We start from the raw sequence: 14,885 nt of genomic DNA on the forward strand, positions 1-14,885 counted from the left end.
TCAAAACCAGTGATACACCCCAGCATAACACAGTGGGGCAGCGGATTGACAGTAGATGATCTTTAAGGTCCTTTCCAACTGTAACCATTCTATGATTCTGTGATATAGGATTTTTTCTTTTTTTTTTTTAACAAATCTGTGTGCCGAGCAGTCTTGCTGTGGTCCCTATGTGGGAGACATGTCCTGAAACCTGGGAGCACCTGCAAGCAGTGCCCGTGCTGGAGAAAAGGCAGTGGAATAGCATGTGGAAATATGATAAGATCCCGAGGAATCAATCAATGTGCCATTTGCAAAGGGCAAGGACACTGGACAAATGAGTGTCCAAAAAATAAAAGAATTAACAAGCCTCAGGAATTACCTCCTGAAGCTGATTTACTTATGTGGAAACTGAATATGGATGATGGGAACCTGGGGCAGAAAAAGAGATCTTCCCACCTGAGCCCCTGGTTCCAGTAAAATTGGGGAATGAAACTCTTAGGGTTTTAGTAGATACGGGAGCAAAATATTCTGTTCTAAATACTTGTAAAGGACTCCTGAGTAAATTTGTTAAATATGTCTGTGGTTGGAGCCAAGGTAAAGCAAGAGGTTAAACCATTCTTAAAATTGATATGTAAAATCGGAGAAAAGACAGTGATGCATGATTTTTTGTACTTACCAGAGTGCCCAATGATTCTTCTAGGATGTTATTTATTACATAAATTAGGACCACAAATTAACTTTGAAAACGAAAAGTTCCAACTGAAAGTTAATTTCTCTAAAGCTATTGCTTGGCAACTTCAAATACATTTATTACAGACAGAAACAGAAAACAGAGAAGCTTGAAATCATTCCAGAAGAAATTAGGAGTGCAGGTACTCCTGTTTGTATGGGCAACCAAAAAATTGGGAAAAGCCAGAAATGTTGAACTGGTAAAAACTGAATTAAAATCAGGAGTTTGGCCAGTCAGAAGGAAACAACACCCTATCAGTAGGGAAGCCAGAAGAGCTTTGGAGCCAATAGTGAATAATTTCCTTAAATATGGACTTCTGAGACATTGTCAATCCAAACATAATACTCCCATCCTTCCAGTGAAAGCCTGCATAATGAAGATATAGACCGGTTCAAGACTTGAGAGCAGTAAATTGATTAGCAGAGGACATGAACCCACTGGGCCCTAATCCATACACATTATTAACCACTATTAAAAAATCAAATGTGTATTTCTCTGGTTTAGACCTAAAAGATGCTTTATTTTGCATACCTTTGGACAAAAGCAGTCGAAAGTTTTTTGCCTTTGAATGATAGGACCCATTGACTGGGAAGAGGACTCAGCTCTACCAGATTGTATTGAATCCACAAGGATTCAAAACCAGCCTGACCATCTTTAGAGCAATCCTGACTAAGGAGCTGGATCAGTGGCCGGGTAAGGAAAGTCAAATAACCCTCCTGCAGTATGCTGATATTTTACTGGGGGTAGATACTGCTGAAATATGTAAAGAAAAGACTGTTAGTCTCCTAAATTTCTTATGAACAGTCGGGTATTGTCAGAAAAGAAAGTACAAATTGCAAAACGGACTGTAATTTATCTCAGATTTGAGATTTCCCAGGGATCACGAAAATTGGGAAATGACAGAAAAGAAGCCATTTATAGACAACCCCTCTACTTCCCCTACATTCCCTGCAATCTAAAAGAGAACTAAGGGAATTTCTGGGAATGGCTGGTTAGTGTTGCCTTTGCATTCCAAATTTTGGTTTAATTGCAAAACCATTACATGTGGCAATCAAAGGTCCTGAAGAACTGCTAGAATGGACTCCGGAATTCAGGGGAAATTCTGATGGCATTAAATAGACCTTAATGAAAGCCCCAGCCCTAGGGCTCCCAAATCTACGCAAACCCTTTGAGTTGTTTGTCCATGAAAGAGGACATGTGGCTCTGGGAGTTTGAGTACCTGTGGTTCTCTGAAGAGCACCCCACATTGGAGCAGATCTTCTGGCAGGAACTGTGACCCCACAGAGGACCTGTGCTGGAGCAGTCCACTCCTGAAGGACTGCATCCAATGGGAAGTACCCATGTTGGGGAAGTTTATGAAGGGCCGTCTGCTACGGGTGGGAACCCATGCTGGAGCAGGGTGGTAAGAAATGAGTAACAGAGACAATGCATAATAAACAGATGGCAATCCCCATTCCCCAAGCCCACTCTACCGCTTGGGAGGAGGAGGTAGAGAAGTGAACAGTGACGTTGAGCTCAGGAATAAGAGGGGCAGCAGGGAAGGGAAGGTAGGTTTAGTTTTGGTTTTATTTCTCATTATCCTACTCTGATTTTGATTGGCAATAGATTAAGTTAATTTCCCTAAGCCAAGTCTATTTTGCCTGTGATGGTAATTGCTGAGTGACCTCCCTGTCCTTATCTTGATCCATGAGCCTTTTGTCATATTTTCTCCTCCTTTGCCCAGTTGAGGAAAGGCAGTAATAGAGCAGCTTGGTGGGCACCTGGTAGCTAGCCAAGGTCAACCTGCCGCACGCCCTTCTTGGAAGCGTGTCACTCAAATACAGAGTCCCCTAGAGCCTCAGCATGGTTTTTCATAGGCATCAGGTATACTGGGAGGGTGACTGTTCCCCATCACTCCAGCTCTTGCAGGGGCAGGAGTCAGGAGTGGAGGAGATCCCAACCCAAGACCAACCTGGACAGAGGGTGAGATCAGCACTGGAGCTGGAGCAGCTTTGCAACTGCTTGAAACACCTCCCTGTGTCAGGAGATTGGAGATGCCACTTGGGTCCTCCCGTCCCCCTTCTGTCCCCAGTGAAACAGTTCAGATTCCTCCATCTCTCCCTGTTTTGTGTCCTGCTCCATCCCCCATGTCACTCAGTGTCCCCACACTGGTCTGGCTTGGGTCAGGGTTAGGGGCAGACACTGTTCACAGAGATGCCGAGATGTGGGAGAGGTCGGCGGGTGAATTGCTCCTCCTGATGTGCCAGGGAAATCTCCCAGTGTCCACAAAAAGGGATAGTCTTCCTGGCCATAATGTGGGGTCTCTGAGATGCACTGGATGGTTTCCTTGGGTGACCTCATGAGGGGGAAGGAGGGTGAGAGCCACAGGAGCCATGTGCACCTGGGGAAGTTTGTAGCTGTTTAATATAGTGGTTTTTCAGAACAAACCCCTGTTGCTGCTGATGCATCAGGGATGGGACATAAGCACGGAGAGCTGGTGGTGAGGATATCACTGCTGGGCAGGCAGCCAGGTCTCAAATGGTGAATTCCTGGGTCTCCCATGTGGCCTCGGCACCTTTCCTACAAGGAGGAAGGCACCATGAACTCAGAATTGAGGAGATTCATCTGTGTAGAGCTGCTACCGCTGAAACCCCTGGCCTTACCCATCTGCCCGTGACCCCAAGAGCAGCTGGGGGCAGGGAGACCTCACCTGCACTTCCACCACCAAACCACCCCAGCAAATGCTACGACCACAAGGAGCAGCACTGTGATGATGATGCTGACGGTTGGAGCTGTGCTGAGGTTTTCTAGGACAGAAAGAGAAGAGGGTGGCCCTGTGACGGTGACAGCATCAAGCTGGAGCTGCCCCTCGCAGGGCCAGTGGCTGCTACCTGCAACCTGTGCCCTATTCTCATAGATGTTACCTACCCCATGGGATGAGGAGGCTGCGGGTGCCCAGGCTGCGGTGGCGCACACGGCAGGCGTAGCTGTGCCCGTCACGGGGAAACACAGCCAGGACACTGCGGAGCTGGTAGGTGAGGTCAGCATTGGGCAGGATGGGGCTGGTGTTGAGAGCGGGGCCTGGTGGCACCTCCTGGCCATCCCGCAGCCACGCCACGCTGATGGGCCGTGGGTAGAAGCCGGTGACGCGGCAAACCAGCAGGAGCTGGGCTGAGCTGGGCGTGCGGGCGAAGACTGTGGCCAGGGGAGGCTCTGGAGGGCAAGAGCAAAGGGGTTGGGGAGCCCCGGAGGGACAACGCTTGGCCCCAGTGTGTGTGGGATTTGTGGTGGCCATGCCAGGGTCAGGGTGGTCTCACCTTGTCTCTCCAGATCAGCCCTTCCGTAGTCGCAGAGGGTGAGCATGTAGCTTGGGCAGAAGATGGAAAGGAGGTGTACCAGCAACAGTGAGATGGCCTTTTTGCTAGTGAGGTCATAGCTGGTCAGCTCTGCTAAGGAGGATGGCCGCTGGGGCTCCCAGTGCTGCCTCTCCACGTTGAAAGCTATGAGGCCTCTGCCACCCTCCGCAACATCCAGGAAGCCCTGGCTTGTCTTATTGGGGTGCAGCACACAGCCCGCACGGACCTGGATCACAAATGGGTCTGCAGAGCCAGAAGAGAAGTCCCATGAGTGTGTGGTACATGGGTGCACAAAGCTGGATATGGCTGGAGGCATGTGCAGGAGTGTGATGGGGTGTGATGAGCAGCAGTGTGTGATGGGCAGCAGGGTGTAATGGGCAGCAGGGCATGGGACCATTCTTCAGAAAGCCCCAGAACACCCTGCAAGCCCTCAGTGCCCTTGGAAGGCTGGAGAGGACACAGGCACAATTAGTGTGGGATGGTTGCTCAAACAGAATATTGTCCTCCCAAATATTTGTCCTCAAATCTCTTTTTCCCTGATCTGTGCTGTGTGGGTCTGGCAGCCCCAGTAAATTTGGTGGCCATTCCACAGTGCACAGAGGCTTTCTGCCATGACAGACAGCAGGAGGCCTGAGGAGTGTTTCTGCTATGCTGTCCTGCTCAGTCCTGCTGGCCATGTGCCCTGGCAACCACAGCATTTCCCATTACCCTTTCAGGAGTTGTTGAACCCTATGAGACTCCACAAGTGCCACCCCAGGGGAGATGAGGGCAAAGCCACAACCCAGGGAAAAGGACTGGGGCTCTGGCTGAGGCTGTCCCCATACTCACAGTCCAGTTGCACCTGCTGGGCCATTTTGTGCACATATTGGATTAAATTGCGCAGAAATAATTTTAAGTGGGACTTGATCTTCTCTGCATCACCCTCGGCTGTCGCCTGGCTGGCCCAGGGCCAATGGAAATGGATACTCCAGTTGCCAGGATCCAGTGCCAAGATGGCCACATCCTCCAGGAGAGTCACCATGGATATGTCAGCAGAGGTGATGGTGAAGACACCGGTGTGGAGCAGCTGAAGAACCTGTGGCTCTGCTGGGAAAGAGGGTGGGGATGGGAAAGATGAGTGGGGCATCTGGAGTGGAAACAGGGGATTCAAACTAGATATAAGGAAGAAATTTTTTATGGTGAGGACAGTGAAACACTGGCACAAGTAGCTGAGAGAGGTGGTAGATGCTCCATTGCCAGAAGCATTCAAGGGTAGGTTGGACGGAGCTCTGAGTAACCTGATCATGTTGAAGATGTCCCTGCTTATTGCAGGGGATTTGACTAGATGGCCTTTAATATCCCTTCCAACCCAAACTATTCTATGATTCTATAAAGCATATGCTATTCTGTGAAGTGTAGCTCTTCAGCCTGCTCAGAGTTACTTTTCGGTCTGAACTTCCTCTGCCTCCACTACTCTTTTTTCTTCCCTATTTTACATTCAATGAAGTGTTTCTCTCCCATACATGATTTCAGGCACCTCATCCTCTTCTGTCCCCTCCTCCCTCCTGCCCAGCACCTACTGTCTGGCTATTCAAAGCAGATGGTGGGGGTACATCAGAGCTTGTTTGGGGTGATACTCCCCCCAGAAGAAGCACCCATGCCAGGACCCTTATCTGCCAGACACCTGCACACAGCACAGAGGATGTGGAGGATGGAGAAGGGCAAAGGGCATTTTGTACAAGTCTGGGAGCTCTCAGCGTCAGTAGCTTAAGGACACAGAATACTGACAGGTGCAAGAGAGTAGCCCAGACCAGAGATCAGTCCTGCATTCTCATGTCTACTGCTGCTCACCGTCGGAAACGTGAGCTCTCACATGGCTGTGGTGAAATGCTGTGTGCGACAGCAGCACCTGAAACACCCTTATGAAGGTGCAGCTTCCCAACAAACAAGGGGCTGCTGGAAGAGGTCCACAGCACCATGTAGGGCTGAGACACCCTTGGCACCCACAGGCTCCCTGAAGGAGGAAGGCACTACTGGGGGAACCCCAACACCCAGGCTTGACTGAGGACCCCTGGCCTCACTTCTGCTTAGGTATTCGAGCCTCTGTGCTGGAGCCAGTGCAGCATGAAGCCCTGAACTGGAGGCAGGAATAGAGAGGGTTGGCTGGAACAGGGAACCTTTGGGTGCTGTGCGGTGGGGGGTGGCCCTTTGATGCTGGGGATCATCCGCCCTATGCAGGGGACAGTGGCCTGGTGGCCTGGCTGTGTGAGATCCGTTGACAGGGGGATGAGAGTGGTTCGGGTGAGCCGCGGCTCCCACTTACCCTCTGGGTCTGCCCACATCCCAGGGAGAAGGAGCAGAAGAAAGAGGAAGAGATGACAGGATTGCATGGTGCAGGCAGCAAGGCTGAAGCAGCACAAACAGTGACTGTGAGAGGAGGAAGAACTTGCAGAGTCCCACGCTCCCCCTCAGCCCAGCATCCACAGCGGTGGCTCCCCACCAATGAGACTGGTGCAAGTGAGTCAGGAAGAGCCCAGAGGTCCTGAGCTGGGCGCCTTCTGGTGGTGGGGGCTGGGGTAACGTGGGCTGAAGGAAAGCTGAAGTAAAGTCGAGTATCGTGAGAGGCTGAGGGGGGGGACACCCTGGCCAGGAGGGGAGGGCAGAGAAAGGAAGGCACAGGAAAAAGCACGAGGAGAAAATAAGTGCTCAAGGACCCACTCTGCGTCCCCTCTGACTCGTCCTCCCCGCCAACGGTGGGCCACCCCTATTCCTGTAGGGTGCATGGGCTCTGATGCAGCTGATGATGATTTTGGGTTTCAGCTCTGACTGGAGACAGACAGCGGTGGTGATGTCAGTGGAGAAGGGATGCTTTGAATCAGCATTGAGCAGGTTGGTGCTCAGGTTGAGTGCTGGGCCCGGCAGAAATTCCTGGGGGAGGAGGAGGAGGAAGAGGCAGCGGCAACAGGGCTGCATGGAGCCAGCAGCAAGGCCCTGAGCATGCAGTATTGGGCACAGTGGCAGGAGAAAGGGACTGTGAGAGATGTGGCTGCACACTTCTCCTCAGGATGGCTGCGCCTGGAGCTCCATGCAGGCCATGGGGCCTGGGCGCTGCCTCTCCGCTTCCCTGCACTCCACTGTGCTGGGGAGCCCCAACTTTCACATAGATGCTTCCGAGAGAGCGCCTGGGGCTGGTCTGCAGCCTGGCATTCCCCTTTCCTTCCCACCCACTTCAGTGGGGAACCCTGTCCCCCTCCTCAAGTGCCCCCTAAGCATGGGAGCAGGAATGGTGGGGATCATCCCCCTGCTCTGTCTCCATTGTCTCCATTGTCCAGCACTGAAAGGACAAGGGGGTGACTAGAGCTGGCCTCCCGCACACAATGGTCCTTATCCACTGCTCCTGCTTGGCTGTCTTGTGGCACCGCTCCTCACCCTGCAGTTTCTCTTCCCCTTTCTTGGGAATGCTCGTGCTGGGGGGCAAAGGCAGAACTGGATCTGCAGCCAAGGGAAGTGGGAGGGGTTGCACTGATAACCTCCAAACACCAGCAGGGCTGAGGTGTCCCCTCTGCAATGTGGCAGGATGCCATGAGACCCCTCCAAGCACAACTTGGGTCAAGTCTGCTCCATGTCTCTGTCTCAGGTGTCCTAAGCTGTGATGGGAACATGGGGAAGGCCCCTATGGGGCTGCTGTGGGCTGACTTCCAGCACCCCAAGACACTGAGTCAGGCTTGGAGAGACAAGGACACCGAACCCCTTCCCTTCTGTGGAGCTGTCCCACAGAGAAGTTGGCATGCTGTGGTGGCCTGGCAGGCCCAGAAATGGCACCAACTTCCCCAGCAGCTCACCTCGGCACCCCCCGGGGGATGTCCAGCCATGCCACCGTAATGCCCGCATCCCTCCCGGTAGGGCCACCGGTGCTGGGGTCAGGGGAGACTGCTTGGCTGTTGGGATGGCAAAGCACAGCCATGGGGGAGGTGAGGGATGTGGGGGAAGGGGCAGGGGGCTTTTGTCCTTGCAGTCCTATGAGGTGACCATTTGTCCTGCCCTGTAAGGGTGACTGTTGGTCACTTCTTGCTGAGCAGCTGATAGGCCATTAGCAGGTCTTTACCTTGTGCATGAGCTATCACTGGTGGCTGAGTAGCTTGTAGGGCAGGTGCAGCACCTGACTTTGCTCAGAGGTGTTCGGCCCCCTCAGATTTTCCCCCACATCTCTCCCACTGTTCCAGTGGACCAGAAGTCTTGCTTTGGCTCTTCCTTTGCTTTATCGAATACGCTTGTACTCATGGGGTTTTTTTTTCCCTCCGCGTCCTTACCTGTTGTAGCAGAGGCCGCAACTGCTGCCTCCTTGATATTGTCACTTCCCTTGTTCTTCGGTTCTTATAGTCTTCCCAGGTGACCGCAGGTCCACCCCCACCAATGCCTATAGGACTCTACAGTTCCACCTCATGTAAGTACTCCTCCTCGCAGACCCCACTGGTCACAACGGTCCTTGCAGTCCCCACAGGTTGCCGTTGGTCCTTGCAGTCCCCTCTCAGGTGAGGGCTGTAACGCCTCCTAATCCCAGCGCTGTGGCGGGTGAGTTGGGGTGCAGTGTGCAGGGCTGCAGTGCCTCTGGGTGCTGCCCTGAGTGTGAGGGCACCAGCACCCACCTGTCCAGGCTGAAACACCTGAATATCCTCTTGAAATGCTTGGGGCTTCTGTGTGTGTGTTTGCAGGGTCTCTTGTGGGGTCTCAGCTCAGAGATGAGACCTGCGGGCAGCTTAAATTTTCATCTGTCTGTCCTAGTTCGGCAAGGGCTCAGAGAAGCTCAGCATCACTCCTCCTCCAGGGAGGCTCTTGAGCCCCGCACATGTCATGAGTCAGCAGATGACTCTGGCTGTCAGGGAAATTCAGTCACGCCCACAGCACCGTGGTTCGCAGGGTTTGGCCAGGAGAGGATAAGCCCTTCTAGAGTTGTGGTGTATGTGGCCACAGGCCAGATGGGTTTTCTTCTAGTTCAGCTACTAGTTGGCTCACACATGGCTGCCAGAGACTGATCCTGTGAAAATTTGCCAGGAAGTTGCCCTATGAAACCAAACCCTTTGAAACAGCACGTTCAGGCGAGTGGTTGATTGGGCGCACAAACTAAATTCCTTTTTATGCCTTTCTGAACTCCGTTGTTCCCAGTCGGAGACTGGCTCCCTCTTCTCCTTAACTGGGAGGCTTGGGGCACCTTACGCCCATGTGCACAGTTGTTTATCTCCACGGCATATGTAAGAATGTGTTTATATATCCAAACACACTCTTTTTTTTTTTCTTTTTCCTTGCTGTGGCATTTCCTGCAATTAGCACCAACAATTCAGTGGTGCTCCAGCTTCCGTTTGCAGCTGGTAAAAACCTCTCCAAGCCCGTCCAAATCCTGAGGAAAGGTACGTGTTCTTAGTGAACACATGAATGTTTTATTTTTCGTTTTACACACATCTGCAGCTCCCATAGATGACATCGGAGTTTCAGTGTTACCCAGCGCTTTGTAAAACCATTTGCAGCACGTGCTGTTAGTCCGTGTAGAACAGTTCAGTCTCAGCACAAATAATTCTGGAATATGGTTAATAAAGGCAGCTTTCAGGAAGAGGAAATACTAGAAAGCAATAGTAGAAGGGCGCGCCTTACTGCCTACTGATAAATGTGTTATTGTACCAGAACCGGGAGAAATTGCCACTGGACAATGGAGTGCCCTGAAGAGCCTCAGTGGGCAAATGGGCAGTGCCACAAAGTACGAGATGATTGTGCGCAATGAGTGAGAGTGTCTTACACTTGCATTCTTCCCTGCTTTGCAAATGGAATTGGGTCAGGAGTCCCCCCAGGCCTTCCCCCCTGTGTCTCTGAGTCAAGCTGATCTTACACTTGGAAGTGCCCCAAATGTTGTCAAAGCACTAGATGGTAGAGTTATTGTCCCTGCAAGTTTGGTGGAAGGAGGCAGGGGCTGTTGGCTCCCTTCAGAGCTAAGCTTCTTTGCTCAGGATGGAGTTCCTGGACTCTGATACCTCCATCTGCTGGTGTTTCCTGAAAGGAGAGGGAGAAGACTCATGGGTACTCCATGGAAGAGACCTTGTGGGGTGTAGACAACAGCTAGTAGAGCTGCAGCAGGAGCTTCAGTGCTAAGTACAGCAGTCCACTGGGGCATTTCCTCCACTCCTCTCCCAGTGCTGCTCTGTGGGGCAAAAGGGGCCTCACCTGCATCTCCACACCCAACGTGCTATGACAGCTGCCACCACCAAGGCTGCCACCAGCCCAGCCGCAAGCCCTGCAATCAGGACAATCTCTGGGTTCCCTGGGAAACACAAGCAAACACTGCCGTGAGCATTCCCCGCTTTGCTCCATCCCGTGGGACAGGGCGGCTCAGGACCGCCATCCCTGTCCCCATGGGTGTTACCTACCCCATGGGATGAGGAGGCTGCGGGTGCCCAGGCTGCGGTGGCGCACACGGCAGGCGTAGCTGTGCCCGTCACGGGGAAACACAGCCAGGACACTGCGGAGCTGGTAGGTGAGGTCAGCATTGGGCAGGATGGGGCTGGTGTTGAGAGCGGGGCCTGGTGGCACCTCCTGGCCATCCCGCAGCCACGCCACGCTGATGGGCCGTGGGTAGAAGCCGGTGACGCGGCAAACCAGCAGGAGCTGGGCTGGGCTGGGCGTGCGGGCGAAGACTGTGGCCAGGGGAGGCTCTGGAGGGCAAGAGGAAAGGGGCTGGGGAGCCCCGGTGGGACAATGCTTGGCCCCAGTGTGTGGGGGATTTGTGGTGGCCATGCCAGGGTCAGGGTGGTCTCACCTTGTCTCTCCAGAGCTGCCTTCCCATGGTGCAATAACACTTCCATGTTGTCAATGCAGGTCTCGTTGAAGAGGACTTCCAGCAGCTCACTGAAGGCGGTATAGTTCTGGAGATAAGCCAGGACGTACCGTGAGAGGCTGGTGTCTTGGGAGAGAACCCAGGTGGCATTGTCCGTGTCAAAGCTGAGGAAGTCCTGGCCATTGTAGGCCACATAGGCAAAGGCTCGGGAGGTCCTGTTTGGGTACATCTCACAGCCCACCATGCACTGGGCCACAAATGGGTCTGGAGGGGCAGACAGGAGAGAGAGGTTGCATGAGGGGCTGGGAACTGTCTTCCTGTGGATATGGCCAGAATCTCCTGTGCAGCTCAAGCACAGCCAGATCCATCCCATTTCCCAGATGCTGTTCAGAGAAGGGGTGCAGAGAAGACTGGATACTCACAGGGCACATTCTTCTCAAGTGCACCTTCACCGATCAGGTGGATGAAATGGTGCACATAGATCCTGATCATGTTCTGAATGGTGTCCCAGTCACTGCGGGGCAGGGCTGAGTGCACCCAGGGCTGGTAGAAGCGGATGGACCACGTGTGCTTATCAAGAGAACCAAGCTCGATGTCTTGCAAAAGGCCCAGCCCCTCTGTGTCCACAAAGGATGCGTTTTGGAAAACGAAGGTCCGGAGCAGTCGGAGAGTGAAGGACCCTACACAAGACAGGAGTCGGCACGGGGAGATGGGAGCGGGAATAGAGGGCTGGGAAAAGTGTGAGGGCTAAGGGATGCGTCTTCAGGGTTGCAGGAGCCTGCAGGCCCTGCATAAACCCCCTGCATCCTTGGGAGCTCCGGCTCCCACCCCCTGCATGTACCTGTGGTGGGGGCATTGCTGCAGGGGAGGGGTGGAGCAGGAAGGGGTGAGGAGGAAAGTGCCTAAGGCAGGCGGGGAGCAGAAAGCCCCTTGTCCATGGGGTCCCACAGGGGCATGGGAGCAGGTGTGGATGAGCCAGAGCTCCCACTTACCCTCGAGGTCGGGCCATGTCCCAGAGAGGTGGAAGACGCAGAGGAGGAAGAGGCAGCGGCAACAGGGCTGCATGGAGCCAGCAGCAAGGCGCTGAGCATGCAGTATTGGGCGCAGTGGCAGGAGAAAGGGACTGTGAGAGATGTGGCTGCACACTTCTCCTCAGGATGGCTCCGCCTGGGCAGCTCTGCTGATGCTAGTGGCCCTGGCAGCCAAGGGGGCAGGCAATGAGGTTTTGGGGAGGGCCCCGAGGTTCCTGCTTGGGGTGGGCTGGTCTATGGCTGGAGTTGTGGGGGAATCTGGTGGCAGTGAGGCCATCCCACTGGCTGCAGGAAGGGGTCCCTCATGTCTGCATCAGCACCTTGACAATCTGGGCAGCGTGGGTGACCCGATCCCTTTTTCTACCCCCATTGCAGGTGGAGGTGCCACCTGGCCATGGGCTGTATCCATTGTCCCTGACAGGAGTGTCCCTCGCTGCCACTCATGCCCAGCATGCCTGGCCCTGCATGGCACAGATACACCTCTCTGCTCTGCGCTGCTACTTAACTGGGAGGTTGGCCCTGATGTGGCTGTTTTCCTGCAGGGAAGACAAACCCTGTTCCCACAGCCCAGCTGCATGCCTGTGCTCCCCATGCCCCCAGGGTGTGCGCTGGCCCCATGCCTCTTTGTCACCTCCCAGATCTCCATGGCCAGGCCATGCTGATGAGCTGCTGGTAGAAGCTGGTGCTGTGTCAAACCAGCAGGAGCAGAGTTGGGCCAGGGTTGTGGACAAAGACAGTGGCCATGAATGGCTCTGGGGGATGAGAATGGGCAGGGCAGATGATATTCCCTGACCCCTCAGCACCGCTGGCCTGATCATGTGGAAGGGGCTTGCCAGGGAGGTGGTGATGAGCAGCTCCAGCCCAGCCTGTGGCCACGACATCAGGGATGGTGCAGGCAGGGCTGGAGGAGGCATCTGCTCCAGGAGTTCCTTTTGGAGCACAGGCAGTCGATGGGCTGGAGGAGCTGTAGTGTGATGGTCCGCAAGGGTAGAGAGGGGCTGTGGGGCCTGGAAGGGACTGTTTCCCACTGAACAGTCATTGGACCATCGGAGTGGTGGCACTTGGCCAGGCAGGATCCTCAAGCTGGGACAGGGATGGGACCATGGTGTCTCCCTCCAGAAATCCCATTCCAGGGGCCTGCTGTGGGTGAGCAGCCTCCCCATTTCCATGGAGCTCCATGCAGGCCATGGGGCCTGGGCGCTGCCTCTCCGCTTCCCTGCACTCCACTGTGCTGGGGAGCCCCAACTTTCACATAGATGCTTCCGAGAGAGCGCCTGGGGCTGGTCTGCAGCCTGGCATTCCCCTTTCCTTCCCACCCACTTCAGTGGGGAACCCTGTCCCCCTCCTCAAGTGCCCCCTAAGCATGGGAGCAGGAATGGTGGGGATCATCCCCCTGCTCTGTCTCCATTGTCTCCATTGTCCAGCACTGAAAGGACAAGGGGGTGACTAGAGCTGGCCTCCCGCACACAATGGTCCTTATCCACTGCTCCTGCTTGGCTGTCTTGTGGCACCGCTCCTCACCCTGCAGTTTCTCTTCCCCTTTCTTGGGAATGCTCGTGCTGGGGGGCAAAGGCAGAACTGGATCTGCAGCCAAGGGAAGTGGGAGGGGTTGCACTGATAACCTCCAAACACCAGCAGGGCTGAGGTGTCCCCTCTGCAATGTGGCAGGATGCCATGAGACCCCTCCAAGCACAACTTGGGTCAAGTCTGCTCCATGTCTCTGTCTCAGGTGTCCTAAGCTGTGATGGGAACATGGGGAAGGCCCCTATGGGGCTGCTGTGGGCTGACTTCCAGCACCCCAAGACACTGAGTCAGGCTTGGAGAGACAAGGACACCGAACCCCTTCCCTTCTGTGGAGCTGTCCCACAGAGAAGTTGGCATGCTGTGGTGGCCTGGCAGGCCCAGAAATGGCACCAACTTCCCCAGCAGCTCACCTCGGCACCCCCCGGGGGATGTCCAGCCATGCCACCGTAATGCCCGCATCCCTCCCGGTAGGGCCACCGGTGCTGGGGTCAGGGGAGACTGCTTGGCTGTTGGGATGGCAAAGCACAGCCATGGGGGAGGTGAGGGATGTGGGGGAAGGGGCAGGGGGCTTTTGTCCTTGCAGTCCTATGAGGTGACCATTTGTCCTGCCCTGTAAGGGTGACTGTTGGTCACTTCTTGCTGAGCAGCTGATAGGCCATTAGCAGGTCTTTACCTTGTGCATGAGCTATCACTGGTGGCTGAGTAGCTTGTAGGGCAGGTGCAGCACCTGACTTTGCTCAGAGGTGTTCGGCCCCCTCAGATTTTCCCCCACATCTCTCCCACTGTTCCAGTGGACCAGAAGTCTTGCTTTGGCTCTTCCTTTGCTTTATCGAATACGCTTGTACTCATGGGGTTTTTTTTTCCCTCCGCGTCCTTACCTGTTGTAGCAGAGGCCGCAACTGCTGCCTCCTTGATATTGTCACTTCCCTTGTTCTTCGGTTCTTATAGTCTTCCCAGGTGACCGCAGGTCCACCCCCACCAATGCCTATAGGACTCTACAGTTCCACCTCATGTAAGTACTCCTCCTCGCAGACCCCACTGGTCACAACGGTCCTTGCAGTCCCCACAGGTTGCCGTTGGTCCTTGCAGTCCCCTCTCAGGTGAGGGCTGTAACGCCTCCTAATCCCAGCGCTGTGGCGGGTGAGTTGGGGTGCAGTGTGCAGGGCTGCAGTGCCTCTGGGTGCTGCCCTGAGTGTGAGGGCACCAGCACCCACCTGTCCAGGCTGAAACACCTGAATATCCTCTTGAAATGCTTGGGGCTTCTGTGTGTGTGTTTGCAGGGTCTCTTGTGGGGTCTCAGCTCAGAGATGAGACCTGCGGGCAGCTTAAATTTTCATCTGTCTGTCCTAGTTCGGCAAGGGCTCAGAGAAGCTCAGCATCACTCCTCCTCCAGGGAGGCTCTTGAGCCCCGCACATGTCATGAGTCAGCAGATGACTCTGGCTGTCAGGGAAATTCAGTCACGCCCACAGCACCGTGGTTCGCAGGG

The 14,885-nt window shown here is 54.3% G+C and overlaps 2 protein-coding genes across 5 annotated transcripts; both read right to left on the reverse strand.

Annotated features, from left to right (window-relative positions):
- Window positions 1-1,251: 1,251 nt before the first annotated feature.
- On the reverse strand, window positions 1,252-8,856 carry LOC308225185 (T-cell surface glycoprotein CD1b-3-like). Of its 3 annotated transcripts, none has more exons than XM_080625750.1 (6): window positions 8,334-8,856; window positions 4,873-5,127; window positions 4,006-4,287; window positions 3,617-3,901; window positions 3,399-3,495; window positions 1,252-3,268 (listed from the first exon to the last, which is right to left on the reverse strand). In XM_080625750.1, the coding sequence occupies exons 2-6, from the start codon at window positions 5,063-5,065 to the stop codon at window positions 3,223-3,225; spliced, it is 903 nt and encodes a 300-aa protein (XP_080481876.1). In that variant the 5' UTR covers window positions 5,066-5,127; window positions 8,334-8,856; the 3' UTR covers window positions 1,252-3,222. The 3 variants fall into 3 exon arrangements, with proteins under 3 accessions (XP_080481876.1, XP_080481875.1, XP_080481874.1); XM_080625749.1 differs by having other exon boundaries at window positions 4,873-5,130; XM_080625748.1 differs by lacking the exon at window positions 8,334-8,856 and adding an exon at window positions 6,347-6,440.
- Window positions 8,857-8,960: 104 nt separating this feature from the next.
- On the reverse strand, window positions 8,961-14,799 carry LOC308225142 (T-cell surface glycoprotein CD1b-3-like). Of its 2 annotated transcripts, XM_080625662.1 has the most exons (7): window positions 14,277-14,799; window positions 11,836-12,038; window positions 11,266-11,523; window positions 10,826-11,107; window positions 10,437-10,721; window positions 10,234-10,330; window positions 8,961-10,062 (listed from the first exon to the last, which is right to left on the reverse strand). In XM_080625662.1, the coding sequence occupies exons 2-7, from the start codon at window positions 11,906-11,908 to the stop codon at window positions 10,002-10,004; spliced, it is 1,056 nt and encodes a 351-aa protein (XP_080481788.1). In that variant the 5' UTR covers window positions 11,909-12,038; window positions 14,277-14,799; the 3' UTR covers window positions 8,961-10,001. The 2 variants fall into 2 exon arrangements, with proteins under 2 accessions (XP_080481788.1, XP_080481787.1); XM_080625661.1 differs by lacking the exon at window positions 14,277-14,799 and having other exon boundaries at window positions 11,836-12,098.
- Between the last annotated feature and the right edge of the window lie 86 nt (window positions 14,800-14,885).

The sequence above is a fragment of the Psittacula echo genome, assembly GCF_963264785.1.
Source record: "Psittacula echo genome assembly, chromosome: 9".
In the NCBI taxonomy this organism is placed as follows: Eukaryota; Metazoa; Chordata; class Aves; order Psittaciformes; family Psittacidae; genus Psittacula; species Psittacula echo.

Bases quoted from the DNA above. Each gene is read 5' to 3' on its own strand.
- LOC308225142 (XM_080625662.1), bottom strand. From the start codon at position 11,908: ATGCAGCCCTGTTGCCGCTGCCTCTTCCTCCTCTGCGTCTTCCACCTC. The intron at 10,722-10,825 runs GTGAGACCACCC...CTTGCCCTCCAG, and splicing joins GGCAGCTCTGGAGAGACAAG to AGCCTCCCCTGGCCACAGTC. The intron at 10,063-10,233 runs GTGAGGCCCCTT...CTCTCCTTTCAG, and splicing joins CGTTGGGTGTGGAGATGCAG to GAAACACCAGCAGATGGAGG.
- LOC308225185 (XM_080625748.1), bottom strand. From the start codon at position 6,413: ATGCAATCCTGTCATCTCTTCCTCTTTCTTCTGCTCCTTCTCCCTGGG. The intron at 3,902-4,005 runs GTGAGACCACCC...CTTGCCCTCCAG, and splicing joins GGCTGATCTGGAGAGACAAG to AGCCTCCCCTGGCCACAGTC. The intron at 3,269-3,398 runs GTGAGGTCTCCC...TCCTCCTTGTAG, and splicing joins GTTTGGTGGTGGAAGTGCAG to GAAAGGTGCCGAGGCCACAT.